The following is a 21,864-nucleotide window of genomic DNA, read 5'->3' as shown; positions in this document are numbered from 1 at the left end:
CATCAATGCAAATCTACATAATGTTGATGTCTATGATATGAGTGCAAAACCTAGCGTAAACTGAAATGTTTAAGACACTGTGCTCAACGCCAACAAAAGGTTTTTTAATACTCAGGTAAATGACTTTTACATTATCACAAATACCTGGCTGATTCTTAAAATAATTATGTACATGCCTTCAACATTTTGTAGACTGGTAAAATTATTTGTAAAAAACCTATTAAATTGTCAAAGAATTCTTGATATGGCCAAATAAATGCCTTAAAATAATCGCAATCATACCAATCCATAATCCAATGACATTAGGTCAGAATTCGTAAGACAATAGTTGTAAACATAGACACAAAACAGCACAGAACAGACAGTAAATAGACGGTACACAAACAAAGTCATAGAACGCACCTTGGGGACAGATATTCGGACTACGCTCTTTGTGTAAGAAACTTTTCATATCACATTTGCCCACAAAATGGATGGCATATTTGATATCAGCGCCCCAAAATTACCCAGTACTTGTAAGTTTCATGAAAATTGAAGCTATTTTTCGCATTGTTATTGCTGTACAATAGTTTATTATTATGATTATGCTCCCTTGTTCTAAGAGATGCCTTTGTCGTGCTTAGTGTCTTTGTTATGCTAAGTTATCTGTGGCAGTGGTGAAAGTGTTGACGATAGGTAATTTAGTCACAATTTGGATCACTTGATCTAATTAACGATTCAAAAGGACCAGATCCGGCATGCAATTTCCTGTACGAATGAAAGAGTAAGAACAAGTATTGTATTAGTATGCAAATCAATAAGTCAATCTAAATGGTAAATTTTCATTGGCTTATGAGTATTATATAAGGTCCTAGTGCGTTCTACATCTCGACGATAAATTCAGATGTACATACCAAATACTGACAGTGCAGCCTCTCATCGCTTTCAGCTCAGAAGGACACGAAGATAGGTGAGTGACTTATTAAATTAGGAGACAAGTAATTGTCAAAGTTTTTAAATGAGTGGAATATAGGCTGAGTCAAAAAGCGATACTTTCTTAAAGTTAATCCAGTCTAAGCTTCATTGACAGAATTTATTTATTCTTATCTTTGCAACAGTTGTTCATGCTTTCAGAATTGTGTTTTAATGCATCTTCATTCCGTTCTGCGATTGATTGGTCATGACTTGATGTTGGCAGTTACTGATATGTTTGTGTGTTATATTACTGATAGCATCGCTTTTATCAGTATGTATTGATACGGCTGAAATACTCTCATGTTGAATATTAAAAATAACTGTACCTCGTGATTTTATGCAAATCACAACATTCCGAAATCTTGAAATCTGAACTTCAATGAGATCGTCGTTTGCAGAGGTTTACGTTCGGAGCAGTTACAAGTCTGTTTTTTTTCAGAAATCCATATAGTTCTTGAGTTAGTAATGCTGTCTTTTATATCATTTCTTTCCGATATAGGCCTAGACTTTTGTTTTTGATAAATTTTTACCGATAAAAAGTTCGGAGATGTCTGTGCTAGAGATAGTCAAGTCCTCTGAAATCTGTTGTCCTATTTATTTCATCGTCATGTTTGCCGGCTATAGTAATGCCGATTTTGTACTTTGTATGTGGACTCGTATTGACCACAGTAACTGTATCAATACTCTGTGTATAGTGATGGTGTCAGCAAGGATTCTGGGTGTGGTCACAATACCAGAACGTGCTTCAGTAGCTCAACAATTTTGAACTTGAACATACTCACTGGCAACATCGTCCTACAATTGTGACCTTTTCATATCGTCATTTTTCATTCATCCATTTCCCATATATGTATGCAGATGACTCGACCTTGCACACGTCAAGGGAAACAATCATCGAGCTTGAGTCTGCTTTAACAGCCGACCTTGCTCATTTGTCATCTTGGTGTAATTCAAACAGGATGCTAGTTAACTCAGCAAAAACAAAAACTATGTTGATTACTTCTCATCAGAAACAATCACGCTTACCTAAATCATACCTGGATTTATCTTTAAATAATGATCCATTGTCAAATGTTAGCGACGAAAAACTCCTAGGAGTAATTCTGAATTGCAATCTTTCATGGAGCGCTCATGTGAATTCCTTGCGTGGTAAACTATCTAGTCAATTGGCTTTGTTACGACGAATACGACATCTCTTGCCCTTACGGGCACGGAGATTGTTCTATACATGTTATATTGAATCAACCTTCGACTACTGTTCGGTTGTTTGGGGAAATTGTGATCAATCCTACTGTAACAAACTTTTTCAGTTGCAAAAACAAGCTATACGTTTAGTTTGTGGGACTAAATGGGATCAACCAACTGGTCCATTGTTTAAAACTTTGGGCCTACTTCCACTTGGTAGTCGCTTGATTTATCAAAAAGGGGTCCAGATGTTCCAAATTGTCAATGGCTTGTGTCCAAATTATTTGAGTAATCTTTTTCAGCCTGCTAACGTTCATTCATCCAGGTCTCTGCGCTCAACTTCAACAAACAATTTGTACTTGCCAAAAATTAGAACGGAAATAATGAGAAAAAGCCTTTCATATTCTGGTGCTGTCCTTTGGAATGAACTCCCCTCATCTTTGAAAAACAGCCCAAATCTGAGATCTTTCAAGTGGCAATTGTATAAATTTCTCATGGATCGGGTGTGATATGTTCTTGCCTTATGTTGTAGTGTTAGTTGTCTTATTGTCCTAATTGCTGTTTTTTCTTGTTGACCTGATGTTTTACTGGTTTGTTGCTTGTATTTGTATTTTTTTTTCTCTGTCATTCTGTAAATTTTTTAATGTCGACCTTGTGGAAGATCGGCCTTATTGGCCGAACATGTTATCGACAGTAAATAAAGTTAAATAAATAAATAAATAAATAGATAATATTCTTAAAAAGTTGGATGTCAATTTAGGGATATGTTCTTGACTTTTCGTTTGTGGAGAATGAGCATATACCATCAGATCGTCGGTCGTTTTAATTTTTAAAAATATTTAGCATACAGCGTAGCAAGGAAGTTGTCTAATCGGGTCGATTCCAGTGCCTTGAACATTTCCATGTACAGAAAACGTAAAAGCGGCGAAGTAGTGTAATGAGGTGGGGAGTGTATACGAGGGCCACGCCCTTCCCACGTTTGGTGTACGATGATATCCACTTGATATATAAGCGTTTCTCTAATGGTCAAGGTTGAGAAATCTCTTAGATGAACTTGCTATTGTTATATATCATACATTACTAAATTCAGTAGCAGCCTTGATATTTAAAGACGCTACACTCCATCAGACAATCCTGAGAATGTAGAGTGATGTATTTTAATATAATCACTAACAAGCTCGGCCTTTTTAGAACAGCTTATAAATGTTTTGACAAGCTTTAGTTTGGTTTTGGACACTTTTGACTTTCTTCCGGTACTTATGTAATTAAAGTAACAAGTCTTATTCATTCATTACAATATGTAGATTCGGAAATGATTTAAAGAAGCAATTTTCAATCTCTGGTTCTCGCATTGGTGGTTGTTGACATTGGCTGTTTATGTGGTTTTAGTACTTTATGCTCCTTTGATGTTTGTGCGCAGTTAGTCTTTTTGCTCCGTGATAGAGCTAGCTGGTAGAGGCATCGGAGAAGTTGACTTTGGAATCGTCTCCGTTTCTGTTTAGTGACGAAGATTTAATGTGGTACATATAACAGACAACTGGCAACTTGGTGTCAGCTTCAGTTACTTGAAAGCGTTACGATCCCCGATCAATACTTCTCAACTATATCGATCCGTGAATTAGCAGCGTGACAGTAGTACGTAGGCATGGAAACGCATTGCGTGCATGTATTGCCCTATTGCTTTAGCTGCATCTAATGCTCCGTATCCTCAATAATTACATTCATGTATTCAAAATGCACTGAATAGCGCTGTTATGAAAATCACGCAAAAGTTCTACCGATGTATGATTAAAGTGGCACGGATACTTTGAACATGGAGCTACAACACTGCCCATCCTAATCCATATATCTCTTTCCCTGTCTCTGATTAGATTTATTTGGTAAACGTTTGATTGAAGACTCTTTACAAGATGGAGAGGACAAGATTGGCATTACTTTTGTGTTTGGCTGTGATGATGAGTCTTCTGATAAGCGGCTCCGAAGGTTGGAGAAGAAGAAGGGGGGGTGGTGAAAAGCTTAAGGATCGCAAACGCGAGGGAATTATTGATGCGGTTATGTGAGTACAAAATTTCTGCAAGCATCATACTTGACCTAGACAAAGGAAGTTGAAATAAATTACATACACGACGATAGATACAATTAGTGCTTAGAGCAGGCTTATGGCATTACTTGTGTTGTTCGCTGTGACAGTGAATTTACTGCCCAGTGGATAGTATGATACTTTAAAGCCCCAATAGCTGTGGATGTGCAATAAACCAATATTAAAATATCCCCAGTTTTCCGCGGGTTACTTTGAATAAGACCCATTAAAGACTGAAAAGGTGCATAACACTGTCATAAGTGTCGAAAGTGGCATGTAAATTCAAACGTGTTACCATCATTTTAGATTTCCCGCCATTTTCAAAAACCAATCATGTGACAGAGAAAATAAAGATTATGACAACATACTGTTGGCCATCGTGTGGGTGCATTCAAGTAAATGACATCATGCTGTTTTTTGGATGATTACAACGTGTATGTACACGAAATGTTGCATTTTTGTACTTTTCTATGGGGCACTATTTTACGGGTTCGGCGCCCGTTTATTATTTAACTTGTTAAGATATGTAGTCGTGGTCCAAATCAGGCAGCAGTGATACGTCTATACATGTCCTTCAGTGAACACATTTACACGAACCAACATTGGTTTGAAAATAAATCTTGAAAAATGTTCATATAATTCTTCTTGTACTCTCGCAAATAGAAATCGTTCTAGAACAGAAAATTTCCATTACTTTTGGCAGAGACGAGGTGAGAGAAGAAATGGAAGAACAGCTGATGGGAGAAATGGGAGAAAGAGACATGAAGGAGAATTTCATCGAGAAAATGTATGAAGAAATGTTAGAAGATTCCAAGAAGTAAAAACCAAAATCACTAAAGTGGACGAAAATGCCACTCGAACGTTATAGTTCATAATATGTAACCGATAGTGAAATTTAAGGGTGATGTGACATCGTAATTATCGTCGCTTTAATAGACAGTAGTTCGACATCAGTGGCAGGGTTTTTCATTTGTTGACATTTTTTTGTACTGAGAATTTTCAACGCCTTCGCATATTTCTTGTCTTTGATACAACTCCAGTTAGGTTATCGTTCCCAACGTGAAGTTGTGGCTATGACGTTAATCTCGTTGGAGCGCCGGTACCTTTTGGATTATGATTAAATGCACAGCAGCTGCGCAAGTGTGATAAACCGATCTCAAAATATTCTCAGTTTTCCAAGAGTTTTATTTGAGTAAGACCCATTAAAGACTGAAAAGTGTATAACACTGTCATAAGCGTCGAAAGTGGCATGTAAATTCAAACGCTTTAACATCATTTTAGATTTCCCGCCGTTTTAAAAAACCAATCATGTGACAGAGAAAATAAAGATTATAGCAATAAAATGTTGGCTATGATGTGTTGTGCATTCAAGTAAATTGCATCATGCTTGTTTCTTTTATGATTACGATGTGTGTGTGTGCGCAGGAAATACTGCATATTTTGTACTTTTCCATGGGGGTGCCGTTTTACAAGTGCGACACCTGTCTATTATTCAGCCTGTCAAAACGCGTTTATAGGCATGGTCCAAATCAGCGAGCAGCGATACTTCTGTACACACCTTCAGTTAGTACATTTACACAAACCAACTTTGGTTTGAAAATAAAATCACGAAAATAATGCATACAATTGGCAGCTATTTTGGCTTTAATATGCATGATGCCATTTCAAAACATAAGAAAACGGATATCGATAACGATGCTAACCCCATAGTTAGGATCTGTGCCGACGCAAATCCATTTTGTGATTATACAGAGCTGGCCCCCATTGGCTCCTAATTCAGCGGTGATTTCTTGTCATTTACTCATTATCTACATAACATCCCGCCTTCTACGTCACAATTCATGAGCTATAGTACATGATAATTTAGCGTTACCGAGCCTCTTGGGGGAAGCAAAAATGAGAGACCAGTTGGTTGACCTTTGACCTCTTTCTATTGACCTTAGAGACACGGTCATAATGGAGGTTTAAAAGCCCGAAACCTGTCATCTTCGGAAAACAAAGGTTCTCTTACTGCATCAAAGGGTCAGATAAAGGGAAAACAATTCGATTTCAGAGGTGGGGATTGGGTTGAGGAAATGGCGAGGAAATGTTTTTTGTCTTAAAGGATCAGATTATTTCTTCTTCTTCTGCCCCTGCCAACAAATCCTTTCCCCCTGAACCACCCATCCCAACACATCAAATGGTTCCCCCGTCAGTATCATTCCATGTATTATTAAATGGATTCAATGAGCAGCAAGACTGATGTATGGCGCGTAATTAAGGCCAATATTCGAACTCCCAATTTTCAACTATCGAACTCCACATTTTCAACTTTCGAACTCCCAATTTCCAACTATCGAACTCCACATTTTCAACTCTTTCGAACTCCCAATTTCCAACTATCGAACTCCTTATTTTCACATTTCGAACTCCCAATTTTCAACTTTCGAACTCCACACATTCAACTTTCGAACTCAACATTTTCAACTATCGAACTCAACATTTTGATTCGTATTCCCCATTTTCAACTATCGAAGTCATAGGTCCCCCTAGACCAATAGCCAGCGAACACAAGCCAAAATGAGCATACATATAGTCAAATACGATTTAAAAAATCGTCGGTGTCATTTTACATGAAACTACATATCACTTTGTTAGGGAGTCCCAAACACATGGTGACCTCGCAGTTAATTTTGAAGATGGACGACACCGAGTTCGTTAGTGACCACGTGAGTGGTAGTTTGTCTAGGCTGCTACTTGACCTTGACCAGCCCGACAGACGGGGAGATGTGTCACGTACGTGTGAGAGTCTTGTTAGACTTTTGTCACAGTTATTAAAGTGGCATTAGAATGTGTAGTGAGCGTATTGCCCAGCTAGTGCAAGCCGCTCAACGTGAAATGCATGATGTTGAACATAGTGGTCACGGTGTAATAAAGGGAAAGTGGCTTCACACATCAGCCATCTCGTCTTGTATGTGCTTTGGTGTGTTTAGTGTCTGAGTTGTGTTTTGGCTGTTAGTGTGGAAATTAATAAGCGAGTCGTTAACTTAAAATAAGCCATGGCATGGCGAGCCACGCACGCATGCTCTTGTCATTAGACGACATGATAGCGACCGAATTAAGTGATGGCGGAGGTCGGCGGTAAATCTTGAAGTTATAGCATCACAAGTGTTTCCGGTTCATATTTTTGGACCCTCACATATGAATAACTCTAAAACTCCGAAACGTCATGTGACGTATCTATGACGCGTTCTGATGGGTCCCAGACACTTCGCACCAAAACCACTTCGCACCATACCATCTCGTCCCATACGATTTCGCACCAAAACCACTTCGCACCAAAACAACCTCGTACAAAAAACACTTCGCCCCGAAAGTCATGTCCCCCAAACCACTTTGCCCGAAACTTATCGCTAACTGGTAAAGCTGAAAATAACCACCTTTCTGTCATCCTGGGACTGAAATCTTGAAAGTGTACGCATTTCGCGACATCATGCAATTCCGCGCAAGGCCCCTGAGTTGTAGCGTGTTTCTATTTTCTTATTCTATCGTCATCATGGCTTCATGCAACAATAAATGGTTCGTGGTAGCCAAAATGTCCTAACACATTAATGCTTCCAAGTTGTAGGTAAAAACAACCTTGTGATACGTCGTGATCGTTGTTTCAGGACGAGTTGACGGTGCTATACTTTGGGCGAAGTGGTTTTAGACTTTTAGTACGATGTGGTACTTGGGGCGAAGTGGGGTTGGGCGAGTAGTACTTGGGACGAGGTGGTTTTGGTACGAAATGGTTTTCGGACGAAGTTGTGTGGGGCGAACTGGTTTTGGTGCGAAGTGTCTGGACCCCGTTCTGATGTAGTATAGCCCAGAGGGAAAAACATGGGTAACTACAATGAAGCAAGTTAGGGATGCCTAGGGAGAATACGAATCCCAAATGTTGAGTTCGAAAGTTGAAAATGTGGAGTTCGAAAGTTGAAAATGTGGAGTTCGATAGTTGAAAATGTGGAGTTTGAATCTTGAATGTTGAGTTCGATAGTTGAAAATTTGGAGTTTGAAAGTTGAGTTCGATAGTTGAAAATGTGGAGTTCGAAAGTTGAAAATGGGGAATAGGAATCCCAAATGTTGAGTTCGATAGTTGAATGTTGAGTTCGATAGTTGAATGTTGAGTTCGATAGTTGAAAATTTGGAGTTTGAATATTGAATGTTGAGTTCGATAGTTGAAAATTGGGAGTTTGAATATTGGCCTTGATTACGCGCCATACTGATGAATATTTGATCTACGCTGAGTCGTAAAACAATGGTTTTCTCGGACGAAGAAATACCATTTTGTTCAACGGGCCAGATTGTGTCAATCTGTTGCGGGTTTCTTTTTCTAAGGTGACAAATAGTGAATTGTCAGTCACACTCTCTCTCATCTTGTCTCGTGGAGGGAAAATGTATTGCAGTAAAGGGTAACTAAGCTTTCAATAAACACAGAAACTCAGTTTTGGTTTAAACTACAGAGTCCAGACATTTGTTGTGCTACTAATACAGAAAATCAGAACTCTATAGAGCTAACAAGTATGACTACATTTAATACTTTTCATCATTGTTCTCATCGTAATATTTGAAACGTTGTCGTGCATCCCATGGCGATTTATTACTGCAGAAAGTTGCAGCAAACACTCCAAAACTGAAACTCTTTGGGGCGACTCACCGTCTTCATCGGAGTCTACTTTAATCCTCCTCGGCAAGTCAATATCGTATATCCTCCTCGGCAGTCAATATCGCATATCCTCCTCGGCAGTCAATATCGCATATCCTCCTCGGCAGTCAATACCGCATATCCTCCTCTGCAGTCAATATCGCATATCCTCCTCGGCAGTCAATATCGCATATCCTCCTCGGCAGTCAATATCGCATATCCTCCTCGGCAGTCAATATCGTATATCCTCCTCGGCAGTCAATATCGCATATCCTCCTCGGCAGTCAATATCGCATATCCTCCTCGGCAGTCAACACCGCATATCCTCCTCTGCAGTCAATATCGCATATCCTCCTCGGCAGTCAATATCGCATATCCTCCTCGGCAGTCAATATCGTATATCCTCCTCGGCAGTCAATATCGTATATATCGGCCAGTGGACAGGCACCGTGATGAAGCTCATGATCGATATCAGGAGGTCACGTAGTCATGTAAAGAGGGTAACAGGCAACCATCGGCCCACCGGAGTCATTACTTATGACAACGAGAAAAAAATGAAGAAGATATGATGTGATCATTTTTCGCTGGATTTTCCATTTCGTTTTCTGCAAATTAATGAATATTAAGACATAAAGCAACAGTAAAATTGAAGGATTCGGTGATTTGCTAAAATAATAAAAAAAACAAGTCCAATTACTTCGTTCCTGCGGAAATAGAACGTAATGAACTTCACCTTCACCTCAGTATTGTTTTGTCTATGTAGAACAATGCCTCACCAATTTATACTATAAACCTTCTTGGGCGGTGGAGTCCTCCATTCGCGTCTATGATAAACTCCCCCCCCCCCGCGGTGAATGTTCAATCTTTATGAAGAAATCTGGAAAGACTTCAACAGAATAATGCGGTTGATACGTGCAGTTTTAACAGTTTATCGCTATTTGGCCAAAAAGAAGAAAAAATGAGTGTAATTATAACGGTGAATTTGCAAGTTTGAAAACAGGGGTAGGTCAGTTGAGATCTTATTTCTTTTATTTTATTTTGTTTTATTATTATTATTATTATTATTATTATTATTATTATTATTAGCTGATGATGATGTTAGAAGATAAAACTACGCATTTTTTTTTAGTCGGGGAAAATGTTAAGAGTTTGATTATATTAAACGCAATTGGCCGATCTGATCACGGGGAAAGCAGTTTTCTTTCTACATCCATTTTTTCCGTGTCATTTATCCGAACTTCTTTTAAATCCCGCCACGTTAATTTTATCAGAATATAAATCTTCAGCAGTTTTTAGGTTTGCCTCCCTTTTGGTCATGACCTTCACACCTATGCATGCCTTGTGGACTGAAATCGGTCACATTTGTTGTGACCCTTGGTCGGGCCACCAACACCTACTGGTACTGACGTCTGCTTACCTGATAAATTATACGCCACACAAATCTATAAACCGTTTAATAGATTAAAACTAATGTGTAGGTGGAAATTTCAGCTGTTGTAAATGCAATCTACGTCAGCATAATGACCCCGATAAAGATGTGACAGCCTCCCCGGAACACGTGACAAGCGAGGTCGCGACATTGTTACCTGGTCCCGAACTCGTTTTAGGATGGTCGATTTATTGGACCACTTATAGGGACACCAGCCTGTGACTTCTGAAGGGGGACAAATATACCTGTCCGTCGTTTTACGACGAATGGCGCTGACTTTGAATGGTGAGCGTTCACTGTGTTTGTAAATGTTGCGACGAAGAATTTAAATCTGGACGGAGTATAGGCATCGCGAGAACGCCGGCTGAGCCGAAATTAAAAGCTGTGTGCGGGTCTCGAGTGATGTAAACCGTTGTGAGCAGAAAAACTGAATTTAAATCTCCATTAGCTATCGCTTTTGATGTGTTTCCCTGTCGTTTTGTTATGTCAATGAAATACCTGGTCTTCTTCAACCCCTAAATTCATGTCAAAATGCCCCCCCCCCCCCCCCCCGGGTTCAAAAATACCAATACAGACTGTTTGTTAGACTCAATGTTATTGTTGCAAACTTAATTCTAGTCCGGTGTTACAATACAATTCCACACAGTGTATAACATGATTACAGTGAAAGGTGGCTGAGAACGAAATTGATCGAAATGTTATCACACTTGTGCATTTGCTTTGAGAACGTGTTCCTGAATTTGCCACAGGAGTGGAACATATGAGATATATTGACCCACAATAAAACATACACCGGGGAGTATACTGACTGGTACACTTTAGAAACAGGTAGTTGTATAACATTGTTATATTGCTCCATGTTACATTACGTAGCAGCTGCCTCAGAGTCAAGCTGTACTCTTGTCTTTGCCTTTGCATTTCTTGAAGCTTTATTCCTAAAAACGTTAAAGTTCAAAAGAGATACCTGATTATTTTAGCAATGTTCTAATATCTTGAACCATACAGTTTCATTTTCCCGAGAAAACTACACACAAATCACTTCCTACCAGGTGACTGGTTTTGTTGCTATATCCAGTCAATTACAGTGGAAGTCTACTGTGAAACAAAGCTATCCTCTGTCTGTTGAGAGCCGCCACTTGAATGCAAGTACTGGTTCTGTACTAACATTTGAAACAACTTCACAAAGCAGAGAGAGAGAGAGGGGAGGGAGGGAGGGAGGGAGGGAGGGAGGGATGCTAGTCTCGAGGTAGGTTAAACGATATTTACAATTAATCAAATTACACGATCCCAGGTGAAGTCTAATTGACGTCATTATCTGTTACTCACAAGTCACATAATAATGAGAAGCACTCGAGTTTTCTCTGAAGTGAACCATCTCTTCTGTCTCGACGTTTGTCTGCATACGATACAGCGACACAGGAAACGATACAGGATTGTTGAAGAAGTTTCGCGCTGAAGGAAATGCGAAAAGTCCTTGCCCTAAGGACGAATACATTTCTTTCTACCTGAATAAGTAACTGATTTGCGAATTATAATGAGCACGCATACGGTTGGTACGGTACCTAGTGGTTCAAGATGACTCTGTTGTTTTTATCGTTTTCTAGTCGTTCCTTGGACCTGGTATATCACTTATTTACTGTGAATGATACTTCTTATTGAACATGTTTTGATGTTTGGTTGTAGAAGTCCTGTTGTTGGTGCGTTAGTGTGTGGGGTGTGCGTGTTGGTGCGTTAGGTGTGCGTCCTCGCAGTTTGCTAGGGGCGTGTCGTTGACTGTGTCCAAATATCGTATGGACGTCGACACGAGTTCCATATATATGCAGTTTTGGACACAAGCATAAACAAGTGGTATTAGAGCTTGTTTTTTCCTGCTGCGTTTTCATAAACCAGTGCGTTTAAAACAATTTATTTGATAATAAAGTTAATCTCTGGCGAGCGACACTCTGCCATACATCATTACAATCATGAACCACGAGACAGGTCTGAAATACATTATGTTAAAGTAAACTTGGGCGTCAAAATTATATTATGATAAGCTTTTTTTTTGTGTGGCTCCACCATGTAAAGAAAGTATTTGGTCTCGATTCTACTGTGTTGCCATAGAAAGACGAATTCAAGAAACGACGAGCAGAATATGCCTCAAGCTGCAAACGATACTCCCGGCTGCTATGGACAAACAAAGTAACGAACGAACAAACAAACACACATAATTCCTCCGGCCACTATGCTTCCTTTATCTGCTAAGCCCTCGTCGAGGAAAATACTTCAATGTCAGTTTGAAACGCCGAATTGTATGAGAAGACCAGAAACGGTGGTCAGTTTATGTGCAAAAACGTTAGCTTCATTGCCGAAACAACCATGGATGGTACACGACTACAGACTATCCCTCAATTAGAAAACATTAACTCTTCCCAAACAATAAATAACTAAAACCTACACAGGTCTCTCAGCTGTCATCAGAATATATCAGGTCCGTGCTCCTTATTCACGAATGTTTTTGAGTCGACGTGTCGTCTTATGGGATCGTTCACATCATTAACCTTTTGAGCGTTACAATTTTTTCCCCAACAAAATTTTAGTGCAACATTTTTCCAATTTTTATGAATTGGTCTGTAATTTGTTTTACAATTTTAGACCAAAAGGACATCACATTTCATTGGCTACAGTTTTTTATCAAAATTTTGCCAAAAATTTGAAAAAATTGGCCGAGGTATATTTTATAAAGGCAATAAAAATGACGATGGCGCTCAAAGTAGACAAGGCACGACTGAGCTATCAAGCTTTCCCCCAAGTGCTCTGCGTGATTGTCCAAAATTGTATGTATTTTTATTAAACTTATCCTAGAGGTCGACGTCTTAGTGAAATCTACAGGTTTGAAATCTCCTTGATGTCATGAAAGGGGTCCCTTGAGAGCAGAGAACTCACTATTGCCGACAAAAGTGCCTCATTTCTCTGTAACTTTTCTGACTCGAAAAGAACTTGCTATGACTTAATAATATTATAGCGCACTTCGGACTGAAAGCAAGGGAATTTTAAAAAGAATTATGGCATTACAATGGCATTGTCTTGTGTCACAGTTTGTCTTAAGGCAAATTTTCTCTTAGTCCTTTTTAAAAAGTTATCGTCTTTTTAACAAAATCCCCACTTGTTACCTTGCATAATAATTTCATTGAAAATGCAGTAAGAATTCGTAATCGTTTTCCCATGTCAGTAAAGAGTATTCCTGGTTCCCTACTTTTCTTTTAAATTTAACTATTTAATCTGTCTCGTTGTTCTTTCTTCAACTATGTAGACAGACATCAATGAAATGGATAACACCAGAATTCAAACATTATTTTGTTACTGATTAGTTCTGCAACCTTTAAAGTCCTCCAATAACGCTACCTCTAAAAGAATCGAGCCAGTACGTCATTCAAAAAGTTAATTAGTAACTTCCTGCTGGAAACTTTTTACATAAAAAGGGCGGCTGATTCTTAAGACTGCATTGCTCCCTTTTCACCAGCACCAGGCAGAATGACGAATAAAGGGAAGACGTCCGGGAAAAGTTGTGGATTCTCCACCACGTGCAAGGTCAACCTCCTCCTTACCATGTCTGTTGCTGTCTATCTCTGCGGCGGTGCTTACATGTTCTTGGTCCTCGAGGCCGAGTACAGGGAGGGTATGACGGGTAACAAGACTGAATCACAAATCCACCTTCTCAGCAGACTTCACAATTTAAAGGACGCAGACTATGACAACTGGACTCGGGAGGTCGATGCTGCCATCGGCGAATATGAAGAAGCCGTCATTGCTGACTACGAAGCCACGTCTTCATGGCGTCCCTGGGACTTTGCAACTTGCCTTTACATGACAGCGATGGCAATAACAACCGTCGGTGAGTAACGTCCATGTGCGAATTTTGCTATTTCTAAAAAAAATACGCATTGCAGAAAGTGAATTTAGGATCAAGGATGGGAAAACAGGACACTTTTCTCTTCTCCTCGTCCCAATACCATTCAAATGGCAGCATGAACTAAGATACGTACGTGAGCGCTTACTTTTGCTACCAGTACCTCTTCACTTCATGGGCAGCTACGATACTCGTACTCTGGATCTTTTATAAATTGCCATGAATTGCCACGTTAAAACTGCCTGTCACTCTGGAGATTTCGTTCAAAAAGTCGACTGTTTTGTATAACAATGCATTATCTTTGAGAGCAAGTCGTGGTTTTCTTTAAGGTAGTATGCACCTCGAAAGTAAAAAACTTAAAATCTTTTGCTCAAATTTTCCTTAAGGAATATTTCCACTATTCTCTTTCAAATGAAAAAATAAAAATCGTGTGTCACCGTGCAAATTCTGGTACTAGAGTAACAAATAACCCAAGGTTTACCATTATTTGAAATTCAAAATGGAGTTGGGACCTATAACTTACATTCTTTCAGGACATGTAGTAAGATATAATTCGATAAAAATTAAAATCCAGTGTGTTATCAGACATTATGATTTTCTCAAACAAATTCTGGAAATGATAGTACGGTCCATGAATAGCTTGGCGCACGTGATGAGTTTGGCGACCGAAGACTAAGCACAGTTTTGAAATAAAAATCATGTTCGGCATCATAGAATTTTAAAAAATTTAATAGAAATTCACTTCATTCGCGTATAGACCACCTCTTTCTGGATTAGCTTAAAATGTCGAGTAACAGAAATCTTGAGAAAAGTGTGATTAATTTTATGCCTCAACTCTTCACATATCAGGCCTGTCACCCCACCATCTACAAAGTCAGTAAAAAGCGGCATTTAGCTGAAACCTATACGTATTTTTATTTACTTGGCATGATATGTTATAGCAGACTTAGTAAAAGTATATTTAGGACAGAGATAACTTATTATTGTTCCTCCATTTTCGTTTTTGGCAAAACTACAGACGCAGCGAGTGACTTTTTAATTTTTTTACGAACCGGCAAAATCCCCCACAAGTTACATTGTTGTTGATGACTTGGAGTCTAAGTTTTACAAATTGTTCACAGTAATAGAAGCATTACTTATACAGGAAATGTTGACAGAACAAATTCTGACCATTTCCACCCCCCCCCCCTCAAGAAAAAAAAGTAAAATATGCACCATAAAATGCCCTAAAATGTTCTTTTCAACGTCCTCAAGGTGGATTTCAGATTTGCGCTTTTTCATAATACAATGAAACCATATTTTTTAGCATGTTTACCACTGCCTCGACACACTTCACACAATGGTATTAAAACACTATGATTTGAGTAAAGTTATATAGTCATCATCAAGTAGGTTGTATTGTGCTCCGCAGTACTAATAACAATCTTCAACTGACGGTGGTTGCGCTGCAGTTAACTGTCTCCGAGGACTTGTACTGTCCACGCTGCTTGTCATACAACAACATCATTATGAAATTCATGGTTGCTTGGGTGAAGAAGCTTTCCCCATTAAAGCTGCTGCTCTTATGCGGAAGTACATATATTTGCCGCATTAAAAATAATATTTCGAAAGCGGCTGAAGAATAGTTCGGAGGGACCGGAGGGACAATTTGATTATGCTTCCTTGCCTTACCGTATATATCTTTCCTGGTGCCTTCAAGTGTTCAACCCTTTGTTAAAGGGAAACATGCAGAAAATGCTGTTTTATCCGTTGATGTGATGTGCTGGGTCGGTCAGTATGCCAATGTGTCTTTTTGAAAGACCCGCTACTTTGCACCACTCGGCTTAGTTTCACCATTTGTTTGCCGTTGTTATGGGTCGCGAATTGATGATCGGTGTGACATTGACAATTGCTTTGTGGGTACATGTCCATTCATTGACGGTCGAAGCCAAAAATTGGTGAACCCACGAGGTGGCCTCGTCCCAGGACCGCCTCAAAAACGACCTCGAACCCCGCCACCTTTTTACTACAATAAAACAAGTATTATTGTACATGATAAAATGCGACTTGTTGGACATTTTATGCCTTCATGGTTTTCACCAACAGGATATGATAATGACATGTGAACTTGGCAGGATAAAGGTTAAAACATGTAAAAAGGAAACGTTCTCTGCAGAAGTGAAAGATTGTGCAAAGAGTCCTACAGTCAATTTACCAGCACCTCATCTACCATAAAAGATTATGTATTTCGCTTCATTCCGTCTAATCTGCCGATCTTATCCTCCGTCAAATCTAATTCTTGATGATTCTAGTCGTTCAATTGATGAAATCCTTTTCTCTGACGTTTTTGGTTCAGAATTTTTTCCTTCTCTCAGATTGCTATGTTTTATTAAAACGACTATTCGCCTGGTGCCATTGTTTCCAAAGTTCATCTGTACTACCATAACTGACAATTTTAAGATACAACCTGTCTATCGTTTGTTTGAAACAGTCTGGCTTACTTGTAAATCCGACAGTTTTTAACAAGAGAACTGGTAAGCCGGATATTTTTTTAAAGAAACGAACGAGAACAATTGACCTGATTAACATGCAATGGCTGCAAGAACGTATTTCACGAACAAATGCTTTAAAAATATAGGAGCATAATGGAAGCCCAAACTGACAATTAAAACTCAAAATACAGCATCAAAAAATTATAGAAATCAAATTACGAAACCTGTACAAAGCTACATTATTCTAAATGACGTATCCATTCCAAAATGCTACTTGCGTCGAAGAAAACAGTGCTGTGCAATTTACATATTTTGAAGTTATATGTGATGTTTTCTTTCCCCCTTTCGAAAAGGTGACATTTACAGGTAAACGCGTAGCATCACACTTACTTTTGTTATATTACTAATGTTTTCTGTCGGGAAATATATAGAATGTATACATTACTTGCGTGTCCAGAATGCCTAGTGTAGTGGACTACAATTCATGCAATGATATCATCGACAGGTTCCCCAGTCAATCGTTGCTATGAGGGGTTCCGTCATACCGACATACTCAGAGCGATTCGTATCGTAAACGGTAGAGTAAAATTCTATAAACCTTCTCCTACACGCCCGCTTACTATTAGTGAAACTAATGCAGACATAGAACTAAAATCTCTGGTTTTGCTTGTCAGTGACATGTCAGGTTCCGATAAGCTATATTCTAAAACTCGCCAATCATATCAATAATATAAATTTAAACTTGACTTGATTTTGGACTCTTTTTAGCTTGGCCGTGAACTTACATGTCGCTTGCTTCAAGGAAGTGAGCAAGCACAACAACACAGTACTGCCAAATAGACCAAATCGAAGCGCTCTCAATATCTTATTGGAACACCCCGTGTTAATATTTCATTGAACAAGTATTGGCACTTTGAAAGCAACGAGGTACAAATGTTACACCTATACCAAATTATTGCGTTGGTGTGACAACTTTATCACACGCCTGATGACTCGTGACGCAGAATTTTCAAGTAGAATAAGGATGACTGCAGAGAGGGAGAGAGAAAGACGAGGATGTACAAATGTCATTGAAGATAAGTATCATGGAACCGAGATAACAGATAACCTATTTACTGCAGTGAATGGTATCTCTTTTAAAAGGACCCCATTTATCCATGAATGGCTCTTGTAACTGTAAAGGCTAATTACAGAGAGACAAAACAAAGTATCAAAATGTCATCGCGCTCAGATATCGCGCTAGAGTAATGTGTCCAAAGTGACGCTTTCAGGAAACTTTTATCACCCAATGAGCTTCCTATGGCGTGCCAGTGGGAGTAGTTAGCTCAGTGGCCAACACCCTGGCATCCTGGCTTATGCAGAACTAGCGGACGAGCAAACGTTCACTGAGTTTATTGAAGGTGGAGTATTTCCCACGGGTAGAGAGTAACCTATCCTATGCATATGTATGTGGAAGTGCAAGAAAACGTCAGTGTAATATTGTAATATTACCTGAAACTTCCGCAACAAGACAAATACGAGAGGGAATTTGGAACGTGTATTTATGAAATGCTGTCACCTAGCTAGATTTCAAAACAAAATGGCAAGATTATTTTAGGCTGGTGCTTTAGTGACTCCATGCTGAGTTCTAATCTGATCGAGAATTTATCGAATTCTTTCTTTGCAAAAGAACTAACTACCAATAGATGATGACAGTGCAGTTTTTCTCGGTGCTTTCGACTTATGTAACATATTGCGCATCTTCATTGCTTAACCAGCAAGCAACACGTTTCCTGACCTGAAAGTCGAAATCAATGATGAAAAGAAATGACAGTGTTTCAGTTGTTATGATCTCTCTACTTCTATGAAGCGTGAAACTTGTCACAGAGCAATTTTAAAAGAAAGTGACAAGTGCCGTGCGTTTCAAAAATAATCTTTAGAACACTAAACCTTCTTGTTGTGTTTCTTGTCTACTCGCTGTTACCTGCAACACGAACAGTTTCAATTAAAATGACAAGATTTTTTCATGTGCGTAAAATTCCTTCTTCTGGATTCTGTCACCTTTTCATAACAAAAAAGACGCCAGTGGCATATTTGTGACTTAAGTAAGTGAGCTTAATTGTAGCCTAGATATGTATTTATTGGGAAACAACATCGGTTTCCCTATTCAAGATACGATGTACGGGATCGTTAGGCAAAATTATTATGTCAAGAAATTACTCAGGAAAAATTGGTTGTTGTCCGAGAATCAAGTGAGAATAATAGAATCGCACATGGCTCGTGTGAGACAGAAATTTCCCCAACTCGCGTGAAACATTCCATTTCAAATATGTGTATTGAATATACTTCTCACGTCCCTTCAAAACTTGAGAAAATTGCAGTTATAGTATTTTACTGTAGCAAACACCAGTTCATAATGTTTTTTTTATTTATATCATTGCCACGTTCAATTACATCATATACACCGATAAAAGATTTCTTTTCACTGCCATAAAACTTTTAGTACATATAATTTGGCGATGAATTAGTCAAAATGGCGTCTTGCTTTGACCTATCTTCTTATATTTATCTCCGACTTATAGTGGACAAGCCGGTTCACTTTGAAGTATGTCGTCTTCCAGCGCTATAGTTCTAGTATTATAGTACACGACCGCCCATTCATCAAACAATACTTTGGCCCAGGGAACCAATGAGCATTCGTCAAACGATAATATCGAAGTGGTTAATTTTCAAGGCTTGAATAGTGGCGTAGTGCTCAGCTGTATCATAATCTGTATAAAAGCTAACAGCACTAGTATCACCCTAAGTGTGTGTATCTGTATCTGTATATGTGCCTGCCTGTCTGGCTCTCTGTCTCTGTCTGCCTGCCTGTCTGTCTGTCTGTCTGTCTGTCTGTCTGTCTGTCTGTCTGTCTGTCTGTCTGTCTGTCTGTCTGTCTGTCTGTCTGTCTGTCTGTCTGTCTGTATGTAGTGTAGGTAGGTAGGTAGGTAGGTATGTATGTATGTATGTATGTATGTATGTATGTATGTATGTATGTATGTATGTATGTATGTATGTATGTATGTATGTATGTATGTATGTATGTATTATCTATCTATCTATCTATCTATATGTATGTATGTATCTATATGTATGTATGTATGTATGTATGTATGTATGTATGTATGTATGTATGTATGTATGTATGTATTATCTATCTATCTATCTATCTATCTATATGTATGTATGTATCTATATGTATGTATGTATGTATGTATGTATGTATGTATGTATGTATGTATGTATCTATCTATCTATCTATCTATCTATCTATCTATCTATCTATCTATCTATCTATCTATCTATCTATCTATCTATCTATCTATCTATCTATCTATCTTATCTATCTATCTATCTATCTATCTATCTATCTCTATATATAAAGTATCGTTTTCTGTATTTCAGGTTTTGGTGATATTGCTCCAGTTACACAAAGTGGTCGATTGCTGATGTTTATCTACTCCGTCTTTGGCGTGCCTCTAAATCTTCTCTTTCTGTCTAATTTCGGCATTCTTCTGGCGTCTTACACTTCCCGCAAATTCAAGAAAATCATGAAGGCGGCCAAACAGAGCATTCGCCAAAACAGCGCTGGTAGAATCGACTCGCAGGAAACACCAAAAGGGTTGGAGAATGAAGCAGTAAATGGCACGGTTAACCGTCCAAACGGCCTCACTCCCAACGTAATCGACACGGCAGAGACTGAAATTTCCCCGGTACCTCCCTGCGAAGAATTGCCGAATACTAGCGATATCGAAAATCAATCGACCGATCGTGGCGTGATGAAGAATTCAGAGAGCACGCCTATCATCGATTCGGACCCCATGGCCAAGGGCAAGGCCCTGGGAATGCTCTCCGTGATTTTAATCCTGTATACAGTTATCGGCGCCGTGTTTATCTACTACACCGAGTACGACTGGACTTACATCGATTCCATCTACTGTACCTCTATTACCCTTGCTACGATAGGCTTTGGAGACCTGATTCCGGGGGATGGCGCACTAAAAGAGTACAGGGCCCTTGGAGCCGCTCTCTACTTCCTCTACACATACGTTGGGTTGATCATATTTTCCGCCTGCTTCGCCCTCTCGGTGGAAAAGGTCAGACACGTTGCCGGAAAAATTCGAAAAAAACTGGAGGACTCAGATTGCTTCTGTCGCTGCTCCCGAGAAGTCAAATCTCGATCACGTGATCGAAACCAAGGGTCGACGATGCTGTAGACGATAGAGCTAAGACTTATTGAAGACTCATTTCGATATATTTTTACAATTTGTAGAGACATGAACTGACTGATGAATTTCTCAATGCAAACATCAAGGATGAAGACATATAATGTGCTTTTTAGTTATTTTCCAGAAATAGTCCTTTATAAACTATTGAAATCGCTTGAGAATGAAGACGACAGGGCGTTCTCAAATCTGTTCGGTCGTGAAAAGACAATTTATTGTGCATGGAGGAGTAAATGAATTTGGTTAAAGGGAGGCAGTCGTCGGAACTCCACTCAAAGATTGCCAAGAACCCCTACGACTGATGTAAACATCTAGGGTACGTTGGTGATAGATGAAAGTTAAAAAATGTTTGTTAACAATGAATATCGTAAAATTTAAATGTTGCAGCTATGTTGGCTTAACGCATCTAGATATAATGCATGAAATACATTGTTTGTAAACAAGAAAGTCGCACACGCGCAGTTCCGACGACTGCCTCCCTTTTACCATAAAACATTTCTACCGAAGTTTCTTACTGGATGACAGTTTAAAATTTCACAACATTGCCATGTATGATTTCAGCTTAAGAATAAATCCTTGAACCCTGTCATTGTCTGAATGACGTAATGCATAAAAATGGATACCAACTAATAGGCACTCTGCAAGACACTCGTAACTTGAGTTTTGATCCCATTGCATAAAGCCTCAAAATTGCTAGCGCAGTACAACGGTCAAAGGCCATGTGCTGACTGAGTCTCACATGTCAATTCCTTCCACACGCGTGGGTTGGATCTCAAAAGTGATTTGAATCTTTGGAAGCAATGGGCGAATTGGGACAACAGGTTCATCGCCATGGCAACTAAATAGTAGATTATCAATGTTTGCTCGGAGTAACCAACCATTGGAATCATCGCTCATCAGATGGTATTGTTTTCAATGTTTAATCGTCTATCGATCCCGGCTGACTTGC

General features: G+C 39.0%; 1 protein-coding gene and 1 long non-coding RNA gene across 2 annotated transcripts; both read left to right on the top strand.

Annotated features, from left to right (window-relative positions):
- Positions 1–824: 824 nt before the first annotated feature.
- On the top strand, positions 825–5,383 carry LOC139138895 (uncharacterized). Its single transcript, XR_011553691.1, has 3 exons — positions 825–949; positions 4,011–4,195; positions 4,923–5,383. It is a non-coding gene; the product is annotated as an uncharacterized lncRNA (long non-coding RNA).
- Positions 5,384–13,824: 8,441 nt separating this feature from the next.
- Positions 13,825–21,019, top strand: LOC139138042 (potassium channel subfamily K member 6-like). The gene is made up of 3 exons (XM_070706263.1): positions 13,825–14,185; positions 20,095–20,786; positions 20,963–21,019. The coding sequence occupies exons 1-3, from the start codon at positions 13,825–13,827 to the stop codon at positions 21,017–21,019; spliced, it is 1,110 nt and encodes a 369-aa protein (XP_070562364.1).
- Positions 21,020–21,864: the final 845 nt, after the last annotated feature.

Source organism: Ptychodera flava, chromosome 8 (genome assembly GCF_041260155.1).
Source record: "Ptychodera flava strain L36383 chromosome 8, AS_Pfla_20210202, whole genome shotgun sequence".
Lineage (NCBI taxonomy): Eukaryota > Metazoa > Hemichordata > Enteropneusta > Ptychoderidae > Ptychodera > Ptychodera flava.
This window is presented reverse-complemented; position numbering and strand designations above follow the sequence as displayed.

What these genes read in the sequence shown, in the direction of transcription:
- LOC139138042 (XM_070706263.1), top strand. Translation starts at nt 13,825, where the DNA reads ATGACGAATAAAGGGAAGACGTCCGGGAAAAGTTGTGGATTCTCCACC. An exon ending in GATGGCAATAACAACCGTCG is followed by an intron (nt 14,186 to 20,094) that starts GTGAGTAACGTC and finishes TCTGTATTTCAG; the next exon opens with GTTTTGGTGATATTGCTCCA. An exon ending in TCGCCCTCTCGGTGGAAAAG is followed by an intron (nt 20,787 to 20,962) that starts GTCAGACACGTT and finishes TACAATTTGTAG; the next exon opens with AGACATGAACTGACTGATGA.